Here is a 16344-nt window from a genome sequence, read left to right on the forward strand (position 1 = left end):
TACCACGCTGTTGACAACCGTGATTGCCCTGTTTGTAGTATTTCAGTTCGCCAGGAAGGCTGTTTTTAGTCACGGAAAAGGTGTATTCGAGTATCCGCCGTATTATTCACACCCACTTCCTTGACCAGGATTAAACAGGGCATCTATTGTGTCTAGCTAGTCCCTTCCAAATCCATAGGAAATGCAGGAAGAAAACCTTAGTAGGTCAAGTTCTTGTGCATTAAGTGATTTCACTCTCCCTCTTGTATTGGCATACTCTTTGAACACTTGAATTTGTAGAAGTTGAGACGTTTCGGTGTGCATCTGTAAGTTGGTGGCCAATAGTATCTAGGGTTACACAAATCCCAAAAATGAGGGTGAAAGCTCTTGTGGTATATTTCCGGAATTTGTCCAGGATCAGGACGGGATATATAAATATTGCGTCGATGTCCCCTTTCCTGAAAAAGTCACCCTCTGCTGACCAGCATTGGTGAAACCGTGCGCTAATTGGCTGTCTACATAAGCATAGGCAGCCCACACTCTTTGTCTCAGTTTGACTCCCTCACACAAATCAAAGCGAGCAGATTCTCTTCCAGCCATGATTGGAGTTTTCAACACATACTTCCTCGGGCTCTCGGCCTGCGGATTCGACTCTCTCTGGGGCTCCATGATGCGTAACGGAGCAGCCCAAGCGATAGGGACAATCAAATCCACCGGGCTGCTTCCCAGTGGGGATTTGCTGAGCAAGAACATGACTGGAGTCCCTTGGATTGACAAATGGGTCCTCCCACCGGTCATTTTCTACGACTCTCTCATGTACGCACGTCAGCCTGTGCACCGGGCACTGCTCGTGAGCGTCTTCACTACCATGCAGTCCACTGCATTCGCAATGCTCGTGAATGGCGCTGAAGGAGGCCGTCTCCCCTGGTGGTCGCTCATGTAAGTTTCTCTCGCGCTTCCCCGTGGCCACTTGTGTGCGAGGAGTGTGAAATCTTTGCACAAAGCCTGACCCTTCCGCCGCAGAGAGCACGCCGCCTGGGGAATATTCAATCAGAGTTACGGCGCAGCATTCGTCTACCCGCTCTACTGCCTGGCGCAACTCTATCGATCTGTTCACGTTCGGCAAAGCACTGCGGTATTTATACACGACCCCATCGACGCAGAGGCGCTGGTTTATACAAGCATCGTTTTCGCTGTCACTCCGCTGTGGCTCCTGTATCCAGCCTTCTTTAACTGCACCAGCAAGACAAGACAGCTGCTAATAGCTAGCTACCGCGCATCGCCCGTGGTTCTGGCGGCTTGTCAACCATTGGTCGCAGCAGCACTCCGAAAGCTCCGTGACGGAAAGGGTAGTTCAGTCCTGCCTGGCCGCCCTGATACACTGACCCGAGTTTCTCTCTACATCGTGGCAGCAGGTTCCGCCACCGGGCACTTATACGCTATCGCTACGGCAATTCTTTCTTCAAGTGCATCTCTTGCAACCATCTTCTCCCCTTGGGCGGAACTGGCCGAGACGTCCCTCGGCAGCCCAGGCAGTGTGCTGCAGAGAGGATGTCATCTTTTTCTCCAGAACGACTTGATTATAATTGCTGCAGCACTGGCACCATTTGCTGCGGCAATATTTGGCTTGAGGGGATCGAGGTCTCGAAAGGAAGACCAAGAAACTGGATTGGGCTCAATGTTGTGGCGCAGATTCGCTTCTTTGACAATTGTGCAACGATTGTCTGCATTGAGTGGACTTGCGATAGTTGCCTCGCCTGGAGCGGTATTTTCTCTGTCGTTGGCTTCGAATCTGTAGTTATACGGGCATTACATTCATGAGTGTCGGGTCCTTGAGTGCTAACTTCTGGTGAGGGGAACCGCTGCAGTCCTTGAGGGTATATATGTAGAGCAGAACACAACCAGTGCATGGAGAGTCCTAGAGAAATGAATAAAGTTTCATGTGCTAGCACTTGTGATTGAATTGAAAATTGGGTGATGTCCGTTGGGTTTAGATCGATTGGATATCAAGTCTAACGCTGATTCTCTATCTGACGTGTTCAGTGCACACATCAGTACAGAGTAGTTTAGTCTACGCTTAGTTTAAACCAAAAAGAAAAAGGAATAAAAGCCCATCACCGTCCCCCCCGTTCACTCCTCCCCCCCCCCCCCCAAAAAAAAAAGAAGAAGAAGAAAGGTAGGACGAAGAGAAAGACTCGGACAGCGCATTTCGCAATGAGTAACTCTCGAATATGCGGATGTCCTACCGCAAATCACTCTGCTATCGCTACTCGTTTCGATCCTCCCAAGGACAACCTCTATTCCCCCGGAACCATATACTTCAAGTACATGAGAAATGGGAGATCGGGTTCTCGATCACGGTCAGCATTGAAGTTCATAACATCAACCGTCCCGCCTGATTAACCGCGCTCATGTGGTTCCCTTGTTCTGCAGCCCATTCTATAGACGTCGCAACAGCTTTCACTTCCGACCTTTTTGAAGGTACGGCATGCCCACCTGTGTGCCTATGTGATCGTGTGACACTTTCGTCACACAGGCCCTGTACGACAAGGGACTGCTTGACCATGGACTCCAGATCCTTCTTGCCCGTGACATGCACCGTGGGGATGCTGATGCGGTCCTTGATCAGCGCTGGATGTAGCAGCCGGGGAACAGAATCCGAGTCGTTGCCTTCAAAGAAATCGAGCGGGATGGACGGCCGCTTGATCCCGATCGTCTTGATGGCGATATGACACATGGCTAGGTACTCGGCAAACGTCCTTTCCGCAGTGTCGAGTGCCTTGAAGTCGCACTGGGGAAAGCCTTTCTTGAACTGGGGATCCGCATTGGAGAGAAAGCTGTGGACGATCTCCTCATTGCAACTCTTGTCAGGGGAGCACGCTCCAACGGATGAAAGGAGGACTGCAAAGTTGAAAGGTGGTTGTTCTTCAGGCCTTCTGAGTTGGTAGTCTAGTATGTAAGTAGCGGCGATTGAGGCACCCTGGCTGAAGCCCAAGATGCCGTCAAATGGACCGTTTTGCTCAATGAAGTGGTCCAGGTCATCGAGGGCGCTGGAAACTTCACCGGGAGCGTACCCTGTGACGTATGAATAGAATGGACCTGGAGACCAAACTGGCATGCCTACAAAGAAAATGATGATTAGACCATTGCCATGACACTCGCCTTTCATGGGCTGAGGTGGTACCTGGACCCCTCTCACATGGCACTGTGCCATCGTAGAAGGTGAAGTGGTAATGCGGCCCCAGCTCTGCAGCCAGCGCGGCCAGCTGCTCCTTGAGCATTGCGGCAGACGAGCCGACTCCGTGCAAGGCTAAGATATTCATGCTCGCGTGGAGATGTAGTATTGTTTTCCAAATAAGTGAATGATAGGCGGTTGCCAATGAATGCCCACAGCAGGTGGATTTGTGTCACGAAACGCAAGGCACGGAAGCTGAGACCAAGACACGATGCAAGTTCTCCACAACGTTGTCACTGCCCACAAGTTCACGAGAGGGCCGGGGGGGAATCAGAGGAAAAGTTCCACGAATTTTCCATCGGCCTCAAAAAAGATCCGAGATAATAGCAGGCTTACTCTCCTTCCCGGATCTCGGAGGATGTAGTTATCGTCGCCAAAGACTCAGCGTGCCTCATCAGTACCAAAGTACCAAAGTAGCTGCACAAGGCCGGAGCCTGCCGCAGCGACGAGCTGCGCCTTAGTACTGTACCGGCGGCCCCCCCGTGCTTACCGTATTGGACCGTATTGGCAGTTTTCGACGAGATCGGGCATCTCCCCAAAAATGGAAAGATCCGATCTGACCTGCTGAACGAGTAAGCTCCATTACGGTCTAGGCTTCGTGCAAAGGTAACAAACCGGTCCGCTTCAAGGCTGTTTCCGATGGCCTTGCCAGAATCTTCTCGGCCACGGCATCCGCAGATTGTACCTTAGTGTTGTTGGCTGCATGTTCAATCCCAATCAGGCATGCATAGCCAAAGCCAGGACGGATAGTCAAGTAGAGTCAGTGTTGAATCCAAGTAAAGATGCGAATCGAGTCTCTACACTTGTTTAACTTTGCGTGCTGTTCTCGCACGCACGTAGATTGAAGTTCTGCTCGAACCTGGAATTAAGTGCCCTTTGTTTTCTGCTCGGGAACACTTCAGCCTGTCCATCAAAATCAGAATTTACTTGGGGACCTTGAAGGTTCTCTTCTTTCGCTATGGGTGAGAATATCGCTGAAGGCTGCCCTCAGAATGTGGTGGATGATCCCATCGTCATTGTGGGGGCAGCCTGCCGCCTCCCCGGAGAGGCTACCTCTCTCCAGGCACTATGGCACATGATGAATGGTTCCAGGACTGGACATGGCCCAGTCCCATCTCGAAGATGGAATGCAGATGCCTGGTACCACCCTGACCCAGATCGAAAAGGCGCAGTAAGTTGATTGCCAGTCTCAACACCACAAATTCTAAACCACAGTACTCATTGCAATAATCAGATCACTTCCAAATCTGGTTTCTTTCTTGAGGAAGACATTGGTTCTTTCGATGCGCCGTTCTTTTCTGTTACCACAAAAGAGGCGGCGGGTATGGATCCCGCAAAGAGACTCCTCTTGGAAGTAGCATACGAAGCTTTCGAAAATGGTAGGCAACTGTTACATTACGTCCAAAGTTCATGAGAAGTCACTGATCCCTTGTTCTCATACCTACACTTCTTGCATGATTTTCCTGTGTGAGCCGATACCATATCTCTTGCCCAACACTTCAATCATCTTCCTGGAACAAGCAGCTGGTATTGGGACAGGATGTACCGGACTCTCTATGTTGACGTTTTGGTTTAACATATTTCAATGTTGCGATTCATCTGTTTGAGGAAGCGCTATCGTGGTTTTCTTTAATTTGAGGTTGCAAACAGCCCGCGCTGAAATTTGCGGAATAACAAAAAAAATGATTCACCATGAAAGGAGAAACTTGCTGACCTGAACAGGCGGGATACCCATGAGCAGAGTTGCCGGTTCCAGGACTGGCGTCTATGTCGGCTGCATGACAAGTGACTACGAGGACATGTCCACGCATGATATCTACGACCTCGCTCACAACACAGCCGCCGGCGTGAGCGAGGCTATGACCGCAAACCGTGTGTCATGGTTCTTTGACCTCCGCGGGCCTAGTCTGACCATCGACACGGCCTGCTCATCCAGCTTGTACGCGCTCCACCTGGCGTGTCAGTCGTTGCTATTGGGAGAGACCGATTCGGTGAGAGCACACTATCCTTGTATTTCACAGATTTTAGCAGGGCTTTTGGATGACTGACGTCTGCTGTGAAACTACAGGCTTTAGTCGCAGGCGTGAACCTTATACTCTACCCGAACGCCATGTCTCAGCTGACAGCTATGCACATGCTCAGTCCGGATGGTATGTCTCACAGTTTCGACTCACGTGCAAACGGCTATGGTCGAGGCGAGGGTATTGGTGCAATCGTGGTCAAGCGGCTGTCTGACGCTGTCCGGGACGGCGATGTCATCCGCGCGGTTATCCGTGGCTCGGCCGTGAACACCGACGGCAAGACACCCAGTGTTACTATGCCCAGCTCAGAGGCACAAGCAGAGCTGATTAGGACGGCGTACAAGAGAGCCGGGATACCGCTCAAGGACACGCGCTATGTTGAGTTGCACGGGACCGGCACGCCAGTGGGCGTAAGTTGCCATTTCCTTCTAACTGATTTCAGTCTGATCGTTACTGACGTGTGAACCAGGACCCAATCGAGCTGTCGGCCATAGCGGCCACATTCGGAGCTTCTGCCACTCCGGAGGACCCCATCTTTGTTGGCAGCATCAAGCCGGCTGTGGGCCATACGGAAGGTTGTGCAGGACTCGCGGGAGTCCTGCGAGCCATAGCCTCCTTAGAAAGAGGCACGATACTGCCCACAGTGGGAATTGAGACTGTCAACCCCAAATTGAAGTTTAAAGACTGGAATCTTGCTCTCCCTCCCGGCAGCATACCGTGGCCGAGCCAGGGCCCCCGGCGTGCCAGTGTCAACAGCTTTGGATTTGGTGGGGCGAACGCTCATGTCATTTTGGAGGATGCGTACCATTATCTGAAGGATCGCTCCATCGCTGGTGTTCACGATACCGATATACCCGCATCGGAGCAGTCCCCTGAAGAGCAAACGGAGCCCACTGTGAGGCCTGAAGAAGTCGACAGCTGCCTCGTCTCTGGAGTGGAAAAGACCAAGAAGGTATTTGTGTTCAGTTCACGCGACCAACCTGGACTACAGCGGATAGCAAAGTCGTTGCAAAGTCACCTCACATCCGTCACACAGAACGCGAGGGGGAAGGAGGCGAAGCCGGCTTATCTCGACAACATCGCATACACTCTCGCAGCCAGACGCTCCGTGTTTGACTACAGGTCTTTTGTCGTGTCAGATTCCCTAGAGAACCTTTCGTCACAGCTCTCAAAGTCCGTACCTTCCTTCCGACGTCCCAGCAAGCTGAACGGCGTCGTCTTCGTCTTCACGGGTCAGGGTGCTCAGTGGGCGGGGATGGGAAGGGAACTGCTCTCCTACCCGGTGTTCTCAGACAGTATTGCCAGAAGCTCCGCATGTTTATCGTCATTGGGATGCAGCTTCGATCTACTCACCGAGATCCAGAGGACACACGGCAGCAGCATCGACTCTCCCGAGTACAGCCAGCCGATCTGTACGGCGGTCCAAGTAGCCATAGTTGACTTGCTAAAGGACTGGTCGATTTCGCCCAGAGCCGTCATTGGACACTCCAGTGGAGAAATTGGTATGACCGATCCTTTTCGTTTCCCAGCGTTGTACAATTTCTCTGACAATGTGATAATTAGCTGCCGCCTTCGCTGCTGGCATCATTACACACCAGGATGCCATCAAGGTAGCCTACTACCGCGGAATCTACTCACTCCGCGTCGCCAAAGGTCCTCGCCGGGGTGCCATGCTCGCTGCCGGCATATCGGCAGACGAAGCGAGCCAGTTCCTGGAGGCCCTGCCCAAAGGCAGCGTCGCCGTCGCCGCGTGCATCAACAGCCCCAAGAGCGTCACCCTCTCAGGCGATGAAGACGCCGTGTCGCTGCTGGAGGAGCGTATATCCAGCGAGCAAAAGTTTGCCAGGAAACTCCGCGTGTCCACCGCCTACCACTCCCCGCACATGAGAGATGTCGCTGACGAGTGTCTGGCGGCCATGGACGGATCTGGATTCTCGCAGCCCCGAAAGACCGAGGTCCTCATGTTCTCGTCGGTCACGGGTGACCTTGTAGACCACTGCGAGGTCAACACATCGTACTGGGTTCGGAACATGTGCCAGCCGGTTCTCTTCTCCGGTGCAATGCAGAACCTCCTTACGTACTCTCCAAACAGGCGGAGCTCCCGTAAGGTGCCTTACAAGTGGAACTCAGTCGTCGAAATCGGGCCACATTCAGCTTTGAAGGCACCTGTCGTTCAGATCATGGAGGGTCTCGATAAGAAGCTGTCGACCGAGCTCCCCTATCTTTCCGTTCTGGTACGGAAAGAAGATGCTGTCTCGACGGCACTCAAAGCGGCGGCCACGTTCTGGGCGCTGGGGGAGTCTGTATCTTTAAGCCGGGTGAACCGCGAGGACGAGCGCAAAGCCAAGCCACAGGTGCTCAGTGACCTGCCCCCTTACCAGTGGAACCATGACAAGCAGTACTGGCATGAAACCAGCGGCACAAGATCCGAGAGGCTCAAGACGCAGCCTCGGACGGACCTACTCGGTGTTCCTATCGAGGACCAGAACCAGTTCGAGCCACAATGGAAGAACTACCTGCGCATCAGCGAGAATCCTTGGATCGAGGACCACGCCATCACTGGCACAAATTTGTACCCAGGAGCTGGAATGCTGATCATGGTCCTCGAGGCTGCGCAACAGCTGGCCGAGAAGGGCGTGCATTCCCGCGGCATTGAGTTCCGCGATGTCCACTTCGACCGGGGCTTGGTGATCCCAGGAGAAGGGGCCGTTGAGACGCGGCTCAGCATTCGACTGCCTGATGAGCAGGATGAATCGCTTTACAGCTTCGCAGTATTCTCCAACACAGGTAGTTCCAGTTGGATTAAACACTGCTTTGGTAACTTCGTCATCCAATATGACCATACTCCAGATGAGCTCGGCCCGCGAGGCTGGGCGCGATTCAGAGAGGAGTATGACAAGCTCAGGAGCCTCCCCAGCCGAGATATCGAAGTCGAGAAGCTATACAAGGACCTACATGATATTGGTATGGAATATGGAGACATGTTCCAGAACGTGACCGCACTTGCTACCACGGATGACGGGACAGGTTGCTATGGAACAGTGGTGAGTTGTCAGCCTGAGCACACACTTCTTGGCTGGGCGGAAGGGCAAAAGATATTGACTGAGAATAGGAAATCCCGGACACCAAGAGCGCCATGCCATCAGAGTTTGAATTCCCACACCTTATCCACCCTGCCACGTTGGACGCGATCTTCCACCTGATGGTGGTAGCCGTCTCAGACGGAGGATCTTGGAAAGAGGCTGCAGTACCTTACCGCTTGGAGCGGATGTTCATTGCGAATGATCTGCCACAAGGGGCGGGGGCCCTTTTCTCGGGTTACTCGTACCGTCGCAATCAAAATAAGAACGGCCAGCTCAGTGCAGACCTTGTGGTCTCTGATGAGTCGTGGGAGCACCCGAAGATCATTGTTGACGGCCTTCACATGAGACAAGTGACCGGTGCCGTGCCGAGCTCACAAGGCCCGAGCAACGACCTAGGAGGCGTGGAGAGAAGATGTACCGCGTTGAGCTGGAAGTTGGACCCAGCAAGCTTCCTCAGCGCAAGTTCGACGAGCGCTCCTTCACTAAGCCGTCTCAAATCTGTGTCAGGGTTACTCGATTGGTTAGATATTGAGTCCCACAGAACCCCTGAGCTGAGTATTCTCGTCGACGGCGACACAGTGGATCCTAGCGCTGTCGACCAGCTTCGGCCTTTTATCTCGGGAGAGAGTGCGTACCGGGGAGCGTCCAAACTCACCGTGATCGGCGTCACAGAGGAGGTTTTGGACATCTGGCGCGAGATCATCGAAGCCGGCCCAGCTCTTGCTGAAGTCAACTTCCAACTCCACGAGACACACCACGAGAGTCACGACGATGTCGGAAAGGCCAAATTTGACTTGGTGCTCACTGGCCCATCCGATGATGGCCAGTCTTTAGAGTCAACCGCGTCATCTTGGGCACATCAATTACAACCCCGAGGGCGAGTCTTGGTCTTTTCGAAGAATGGCGCCATCCCGCCAGCGCAAGCCCACCCGCAGGTAAGCGGAACTTCCGACCACAGCTTCGCCATCCGCGGCGTAGCGCTTGACCAGGGCTCTCTGGCGGTGGCAGCACCTTTCACTGAGCCTAGCCCAGAGCATCAGACGATCCGTCTCCTCGTTCCCGAGTCCTATGTCGATGCTCAAGCCCAGGCCCTGGTCCAAGACCTTGAGAAGGGTCTCCTGGAGCTGTCACAAAAAGTACGAAAATCGCACGCGACAAACATGACGGACGACTTTGGAGGCGAACACGTTATCTCCCTGCTGGACCTGGGTTCCAAGGGTGGCTTCGTGACCAACTGGACCTCCTCGGAATTCGACGAGTTCCGCCAGCTGATTGGCTCCGCGAGACACATCTTCTGGCTAACACGCGGCGGCCAGATGCTCGTTCCCGAGTTGTCTGGGCTTGAAACAGCCGCCACGACCGGGTTCCTTCGTGTGCTTCGCAACGAAAACCCTCAGCTGACGATTACACACCTTGACCTGTCCCCGGCAGCCGATGCAACCAAAGTCGACACGGTACTGCGGCTCTGGGCCTCCTCGGTCGAGGGAGACGTCGAGGACAGGGAACTGGAGTTTGCAGAGCTTGACGGCGAGATTTACATTCCCCGTACTGTGCAGGAAGCCTCGTTCGACGAGGAGATTGCTTTGGCGACAAGCACTGCGCCACCGGTGAATACGGCTTTGGGGGCGACAGGAGGCCCGCTGCAGCTTGACACAGATGGCTTCATCTGGCACCCCATTGACTTTCCTCAGTCTGGACTCGAACCAGAACAGGTAGAAGTACGGGTGACCAGCATTTCGACAGTCCCGAGCAGTTCCGGTGTCGATTCCCTGGCGAAGGACCTCTGGGCAGAGACAACAGGAGTTGTCACTGCGTGTGGCAGCAGTGTTGTTGGACTCCGCGAGAATGATCATGTCGTGCTCCTGGGAAACACAAACTCCAGCACATATCTGCGGAAGCATCAGAACGATGTGATAAAGGTACCTGAGACGGTACCATTATTAGGTGCAGCTAGCACCATCTGGCTTTACCTGATGGCATCCTACATCTTGGACCGAGTTGTTTGTTTGCAAGATGGCGATAGTGTCCTGATCTGTGATGCTTTGGCTCCTCTGGGCGAGGCCTTGGTTTCGTTAGCTCACAACAAAGGCGCAAAGGTCCTGGCCACCGTGGCAAATGGTGAAGAAAAGAGGACAGCGTTGGAGAGACTCGCGTTGCCAGAGGACTCAGTCTTGGACACAGGAAAAGTCTCGATCGCCTCTTTGATCCGCCACAGGACTGAGGGAAATGGCGTCGACGTCCTTGTGGCGCCATCGTCGCAACGCAATGCGTACCGGGACGTGTCCGATTTTGTAAGCGACTTTGGACGCGTTGCAGTGACCCTGAATGGTGACGAGGATCACGCCCCGCCTCGCAAGCTCGGCCACCGCAATATCAGCTATGCGACCGTCAACCCGAGACAGATCCTCGGAAGCAGGCGAAAAATTGTGGCACAATTACTCAGAAAGGTCCCAGAGATATTCGCATTGGGTTCATCCGTCATACATCCGTCCCTCAACGTCTTCCCCGTCTCTCAGCTAGGCGAGGCGATAGAGTCTGGCAAGGCTTCGGGGGAGAAGGGTATTGTGGCAGTCGGGTTTGAAGACGACACACTTGTGCCTGTTAGACCTCGCAGCCGTTCAAATGTGCAGCTCCCCGCCGACGGTACCTATGTGCTCGCTGGAGGACTGGGATCGCTGGGCTTGAGGATTGCCAAGTTGATGGTCGAGCATGGCGCCAAACACATTGTCCTTTTATCTCGCTCTGGCCAGAATCCCAAATGGGATAGCGAAATCAGTGCTATCACATTGCTGGGAGGACTTGTTGAAGTCCTCAAATGTGACGTGACGAATAAGAAAGAGGTAGAAGAAGCCGTGTCCTCGTTGGTGAAAGCCGGACGCACAGTTCGTGGCGTGGTGCAATGCGCCATGGTTTTGCAGGTGAGCATCAGGGTCCCCGATCTACTCACAAATGTCGACGTGACCAGCCCTGTTTCTCAGGAGTGGGCAGCCCAGATTGAAGACAGATGGGCTGACGAATATAACACGAACAGGACAGCATCTTCAGCAACATGACGCACACCCAATGGCGCACAGCCTTCGCCCCCAAGGTCGCAGGCACCTGGCACTTGCACAACAGCCTTTTGGCGGCAGACCTGGACTTCTTCGTCATGCTCTCCTCCGTTGTCTCCATCATCGGAAACGTCTCGCAGGCCAACTACGCGGCCGCAAATTCGTTCATGGACGCCTTCGCGCATTACCGGCGAACTGCGCTCGGCCTCCCGGCGGTGTCACTTAATGTCGGCCTCGTCCGCGACTCTGACCACGAGATCGACGGCACCGGGATGGAGCATTACCTTGAGCGGTTCGGCCACATGGCTTCGGTCAGCACGACGCTGGAGGAGCTGGACATCGGGTTGCTGGAGTGCATGAGGGCTGGAAAGGCGGCCCCGCCGCAGGTTGTGTTCGGCATGAGCGACGCGCTGAGGAGAGAGGACCAGTGGACGCGTGACCGTAAATTCGGCCACCGGATGGCGAGAACCGTGACAAGCGAGGGTGAATCCTCTGAGAATGATGCCGAGGCTGAGGTTAAGGACGCCTTGGCGCACGCGGCATCGGTGTCGGAAGCCGCGACAGTCGTTGCGGGGGCGTTGAAGAGGCTTCTGGCCCCGGGTCTGGGAGTGCAGCCTGGCGACATTGGGGATGACAAGCCGTTGTATGAGGTTGGAGTGGACTCGTTCAAGGCGGTTGAGATTCGCAACCAGGTGTTCCGCGACTTGAAGAGCGACATTTCCGTATTCGAGATATTGAGCTCGAGGCCACTGGCAGAGCTGGCAGGGATCATTGCAATGGGCAGCCAGTTGGTGCCAGCCGAGGCCAAAGCTGGTGGGCTGCAAGGTGAGACATAGAGACATAGGATTACAAATTCAAGAGGCGTTGCCCTGCTTTAGGTAAACATCAAGACTTCCTACGGCTGGCTGCCAAAAGTGAGTTGCTTTGTCTCGTCCTTGGAAAGAGTTTCTTGTTGGAGAGCAAGCAGTTGCAGCCGCCGCATATGCACATACATGCCACGGTGCCTAGCACTTGTGTTCAAAGCCGGAAAAGCCAACTGTGTCCGGTGGGGTCAGTCATTCGCTGTCAGGTACTTAGGTATGTAGCTGCACACTTAGGTACAGGCTGCCTGGCCATAGACGTGCAGGGACATCGGACTGTAAGTTGGATAAGCATCTGCAGCATCCCGCCTATACAGTAGGCAGGCCTGCATCCTGGCCTATGTCAACATCAACATCGTCATCTTCAGCTGCTCGGGTGCGAGTGTCTCCATTTGCTGCTGTGACTGTGTGTGTGCCTGGCTAATAACTCAGTAGTACACTAGAACAAGGTGACCAAGGTACCGGTACGATAAGGCCTAGCGCATGAACAATCAAATTTGGGTACCACTTTGGTAACACCACCTGCACCTCATGCACGCTTAGCGCGTCATGCTGGTGACTCGAACGGCCCTGGGCCAGTGGAGGGGGAATGGGGGGCTGCTGCTCCAACAAACAACACAACCCGGCCCAAGGATTCCCCAAACCCCTTGTTTTTTTGTTGTCCCCCTGGACTGACTTGACACGCAACGTCACTTGTCTCGAGAGGAGGCTGCTCCTGCCGCTGCTTCTGGATTTGTTTGCCTGGTCTGACCATCACAGCCGCTACTGGTTGAAGGGGGCTCGACAAAAGCAGCACCCACCGACCTCGCTTTTGCTCGCCCTCCAAACCTTGCAGTATCCCCCACTATTATTGCTCGATTGAGGGCGACCTCACCGACTGACTGCTGCTGCGACGGCAGGGCCGCCAACTTGGCCACTTCTACTCCCACTCCCATTCCTACACACCCTCTGCTGCAACCTGCGGCCTGCCGCACTCCTTGGTTGATGAGATAGATCATAGCCATCCCGAGCGCACCATCTCAAGCGCCACCATGTCGAGCGGGAACACCATCAAGGTCGTGGCCCGGTTCCGGCCCCAGAACCGGGTCGAGAACGAGCAGGGCGGCCAGCCTATTGTCAAGTTCGAGGGCGATGACAGTCTCACAGTCGATGTATGTTCCTCAAAAGCGTCACCTGCACTTGATGTCCCCATACCATCCCCATCACCAGCCTTCCCACGGCGGTGTCTGCAGGAGCCCCCGGCAGCTAACGGCCATGTTCTCCTATAGTCCAAGGAGGCCCAAGGCTCCTTCACCTTTGACCGCGTCTTCAACATGCAATGCAAGCAGTCCGATATCTTCGACTACTCGATTCGCCCAACTGTCGACGATCTGCTCAACGGTTACAATGGAACAGTCTTCGCATATGGTCAGACCGGTGCTGGGAAGTCCTATACCATGATGGGTTCGAGCATCGACGACGAAGTCGGCCGAGGTGTCATTCCACGTATCGTCGAGCAGATCTTCGCGAGCATCATGTCCAGCCCAAGTACGATAGAGTACACCGTCCGGGTCAGCTACATGGAGATCTACATGGAGCGGATCCGGGATCTGATGGCACCTCAAAACGACAACCTCCCTGTGCACGAGGAGAAGAACCGGGGCGTCTACGTCAAGGGTCTCCTAGAGATTTATGTTTCGAGCGTACAGGAAGTTTTCGAGGTCATGCGAAGAGGTGGCAATGCGCGAGCAGTCGCCGCAACCAACATGAACCAGGAATCATCCCGGTCGCACTCCATTTTCGTCATTACCGTTACGCAGAAGAACGTCGAGACCGGGTCGGCAAAGAGTGGTCAGCTATTCTTGGTCGATTTGGCCGGTAGTGAAAAGGTCGGCAAGACCGGAGCCAGCGGTCAGACGCTGGAAGAGGCAAAGAAGATCAACAAGAGTTTGAGTGCGCTGGGAATGGTCATCAACTCTTTGACCGACGGCAAATCATCACATGTGCCATACCGTGACTCCAAGCTCACTCGAATCTTGCAGGAATCTCTGGGTGGCAACAGTCGGACAACTCTGATCATCAACTGTTCGCCGAGTAGTTACAACGATGCCGAAACTCTGAGCACCCTGCGCTTCGGTATGCGAGCCAAGTCGATCAAGAACAAGGCCAAGGTCAACGCCGAGTTGAGCCCCTTGGAGCTGAAGCAACTCCTTGGAAAGGCCAAGACACAGATCACGACCTTCGAGAATTACATTGTAAACCTGGAAGGCGAAGTCCAGCAGTGGCGAGCAGGCGAGCAGGTCCCCAAAGAGAAATGGGTGCCCTCCTTGTCCGCGGACGGCACAACCAAGTCCTTGCCGGCCAGACCGTCCACGCCCTCCAGACTCCTTCCAGAGAGTCGGGCGGAGACGCCTGCCGCATCTGAACGGGCTGGAACACCCTCGATACCCATGGACAAGGACGAGCGTGAGGAGTTCCTGCGCCGGGAGAATGAGCTTCAGGATCAGCTCTCTGAGAAGGAATCGCAAGCCGTCACGGTCGAGAAGGCACTGCGCGAGGCTAAGGAGGAGCTGGGCCTTCTCAAGGAGCATGACAGCAAGGTTAGCAAGGACAACGACAAGCTGAACAGCGAGGTGAACGAGGTCAAAATGCAGCTTGAGAGACTCAGTTTCGAGGGCAAGGAGGCTCAGATCACCATGGACGCCCTCAAGGAAGCCAACTCCGAGCTCACTACCGAGCTTGACGAAGTGAAACAGCAGCTTATGGACGCGAAGATGGGGGCGAAGGAGAGCGGCGCCGTTCTCGATGAGAAGGAGAAGAAGAAGGCCGAGAAGATGGCCCAGATGATGGCTGGCTTCGATCTTGGCAGCGACATCTTCAGCGACAATGAGCAGTCCATCGCCGAGGCCATCAAGCAACTCGATCAGTTCCAAGAGATCAGCTCCGGAGGCGATACAATCCCGGCAGAGGATCTCAAGGCTCTCCGAGAAAGGCTTGTTGCCACGCAAGGCATCGTGCGACAGGCCGAGCTCTCCCTCTACAGCTCGTCACCAAGCAGTTCCGATGCTAAGCGTCGTGCTGAGCTTGAAGCCCGTCTCGACAGTCTTCAACAGGAATATGAGGACTTGCTGGCGCGTAACCTCGGCGAAACCGATGCCGAGGAGGTCAAGGCCCGGCTTGAGCAGGCGTACGCATCCAAGCAGGGTACTCAGATGGAGCTCGTGGATGAGCTCAAGGGCGAGATGACCAAGACGGCCAGCGAAAATGAACGCTTGAGGGTTCTTATTGAGGATCTTCAGCGGCAGGTCAAGGCCGGCACCGCGGCGCCCATGGACAACGGCAAGACCGTTGCGCAGCAGATGGCCGAGTTCGACGTTATGAAAAAGTCGCTGATGCGCGACCTTCAGAACAGGTGCGAGCGCGTCGTCGAGCTCGAGATCTCCCTGGACGAGACACGGGAGCAGTACAACAACGTGCTGCGGTCGTCCAATAACCGCGCGCAGCAGAAGAAGATGGCGTTCCTGGAGCGCAACTTGGAGCAGCTGACACAGGTGCAGCGACAGCTGGTCGAGCAGAATTCGAGCCTGAAGAAGGAGGTTGCCATCGCGGAGAGGAAACTCATCGCGAGGAATGAGCGCATCCAGAGCCTGGAGAGCCTCCTTCAGGATAGCCAGGAGAAGATGGCACAGGCGAACCACAAGTATGTAGGAGGTGCCCGTATCTCCCAAAGTGCCTTACTAATGACTGTCTCAACAGGTTTGAGGTCCAGCTGGCCTCCGTCAAGGAGCGCCTGGAGGCCGCCAAGGCGGGCAGCACCCGCGGCCTGAACTCGCCCACCGGCGCGGGAGGATTCAGCTTCGCCGGCGCGGGCAGCAGAATCGCCAAGCCACTGCGTGGCGGCGGCGGAGACGCCCCTGCTGCCAACCCCACCATCCAGAACCTCCAGGACAACGCCAACAAGCGGTCGAGCTGGTTCTTCCAGAAGGGTTAAGGATTTTGTTTTCACTTTTTTGGGCGAGGGCAATTTTGTCGTTACTGGTACAAGAACGAAGATTTAGAAGAAACGACATCAACGAAGAGCCTGGGCGGGATACGGGTATCTGCCCAGCCCACGAGTCAGCCAGAAGGATACAAACA

At 54.6% G+C, this 16344-nt stretch overlaps 4 protein-coding genes across 4 annotated transcripts; 3 read left to right on the forward strand and 1 right to left on the reverse strand.

Annotated features, from left to right (window-relative positions):
* Window positions 1–577: 577 nt before the first annotated feature.
* On the forward strand, window positions 578–922 carry INS49_001008 (uncharacterized protein; the record flags this gene model as incomplete). The annotated part of the gene is made up of 1 exon (XM_043161841.1): window positions 578–922. The coding sequence occupies one exon, from the start codon at window positions 578–580 to the stop codon at window positions 920–922; it is 345 nt and encodes a 114-aa protein (XP_043030347.1).
* Window positions 923–2353: 1431 nt separating this feature from the next.
* INS49_001009 (uncharacterized protein) lies at window positions 2354–3302 on the reverse strand (the record flags this gene model as incomplete). Its single annotated transcript, XM_043161842.1, has 2 exons — window positions 2354–3099; window positions 3179–3302. 2 exons carry the CDS (start codon window positions 3300–3302, stop codon window positions 2354–2356), a joined length of 870 nt encoding a protein of 289 aa, XP_043030348.1.
* Window positions 3303–4799: 1497 nt separating this feature from the next.
* INS49_001010 (uncharacterized protein) lies at window positions 4800–12204 on the forward strand (the record flags this gene model as incomplete). The annotated part of the gene is made up of 7 exons (XM_043161843.1): window positions 4800–4836; window positions 4937–5153; window positions 5357–5645; window positions 5705–6737; window positions 6799–8279; window positions 8348–11236; window positions 11350–12204. The coding sequence occupies 7 exons, from the start codon at window positions 4800–4802 to the stop codon at window positions 12202–12204; spliced, it is 6801 nt and encodes a 2266-aa protein (XP_043030349.1).
* Window positions 12205–13259: 1055 nt separating this feature from the next.
* On the forward strand, window positions 13260–16198 carry INS49_001011 (uncharacterized protein; the record flags this gene model as incomplete). The annotated part of the gene is made up of 3 exons (XM_043161844.1): window positions 13260–13379; window positions 13497–15907; window positions 15964–16198. 3 exons carry the CDS (start codon window positions 13260–13262, stop codon window positions 16196–16198), a joined length of 2766 nt encoding a protein of 921 aa, XP_043030350.1.
* Between the last annotated feature and the right edge of the window lie 146 nt (window positions 16199–16344).

Source organism: Diaporthe citri (assembly GCF_014595645.1).
Source record: "Diaporthe citri strain NFHF-8-4 chromosome Unknown scaffold_1, whole genome shotgun sequence".
Taxonomy (NCBI): Eukaryota; Fungi; Ascomycota; class Sordariomycetes; order Diaporthales; family Diaporthaceae; genus Diaporthe; species Diaporthe citri.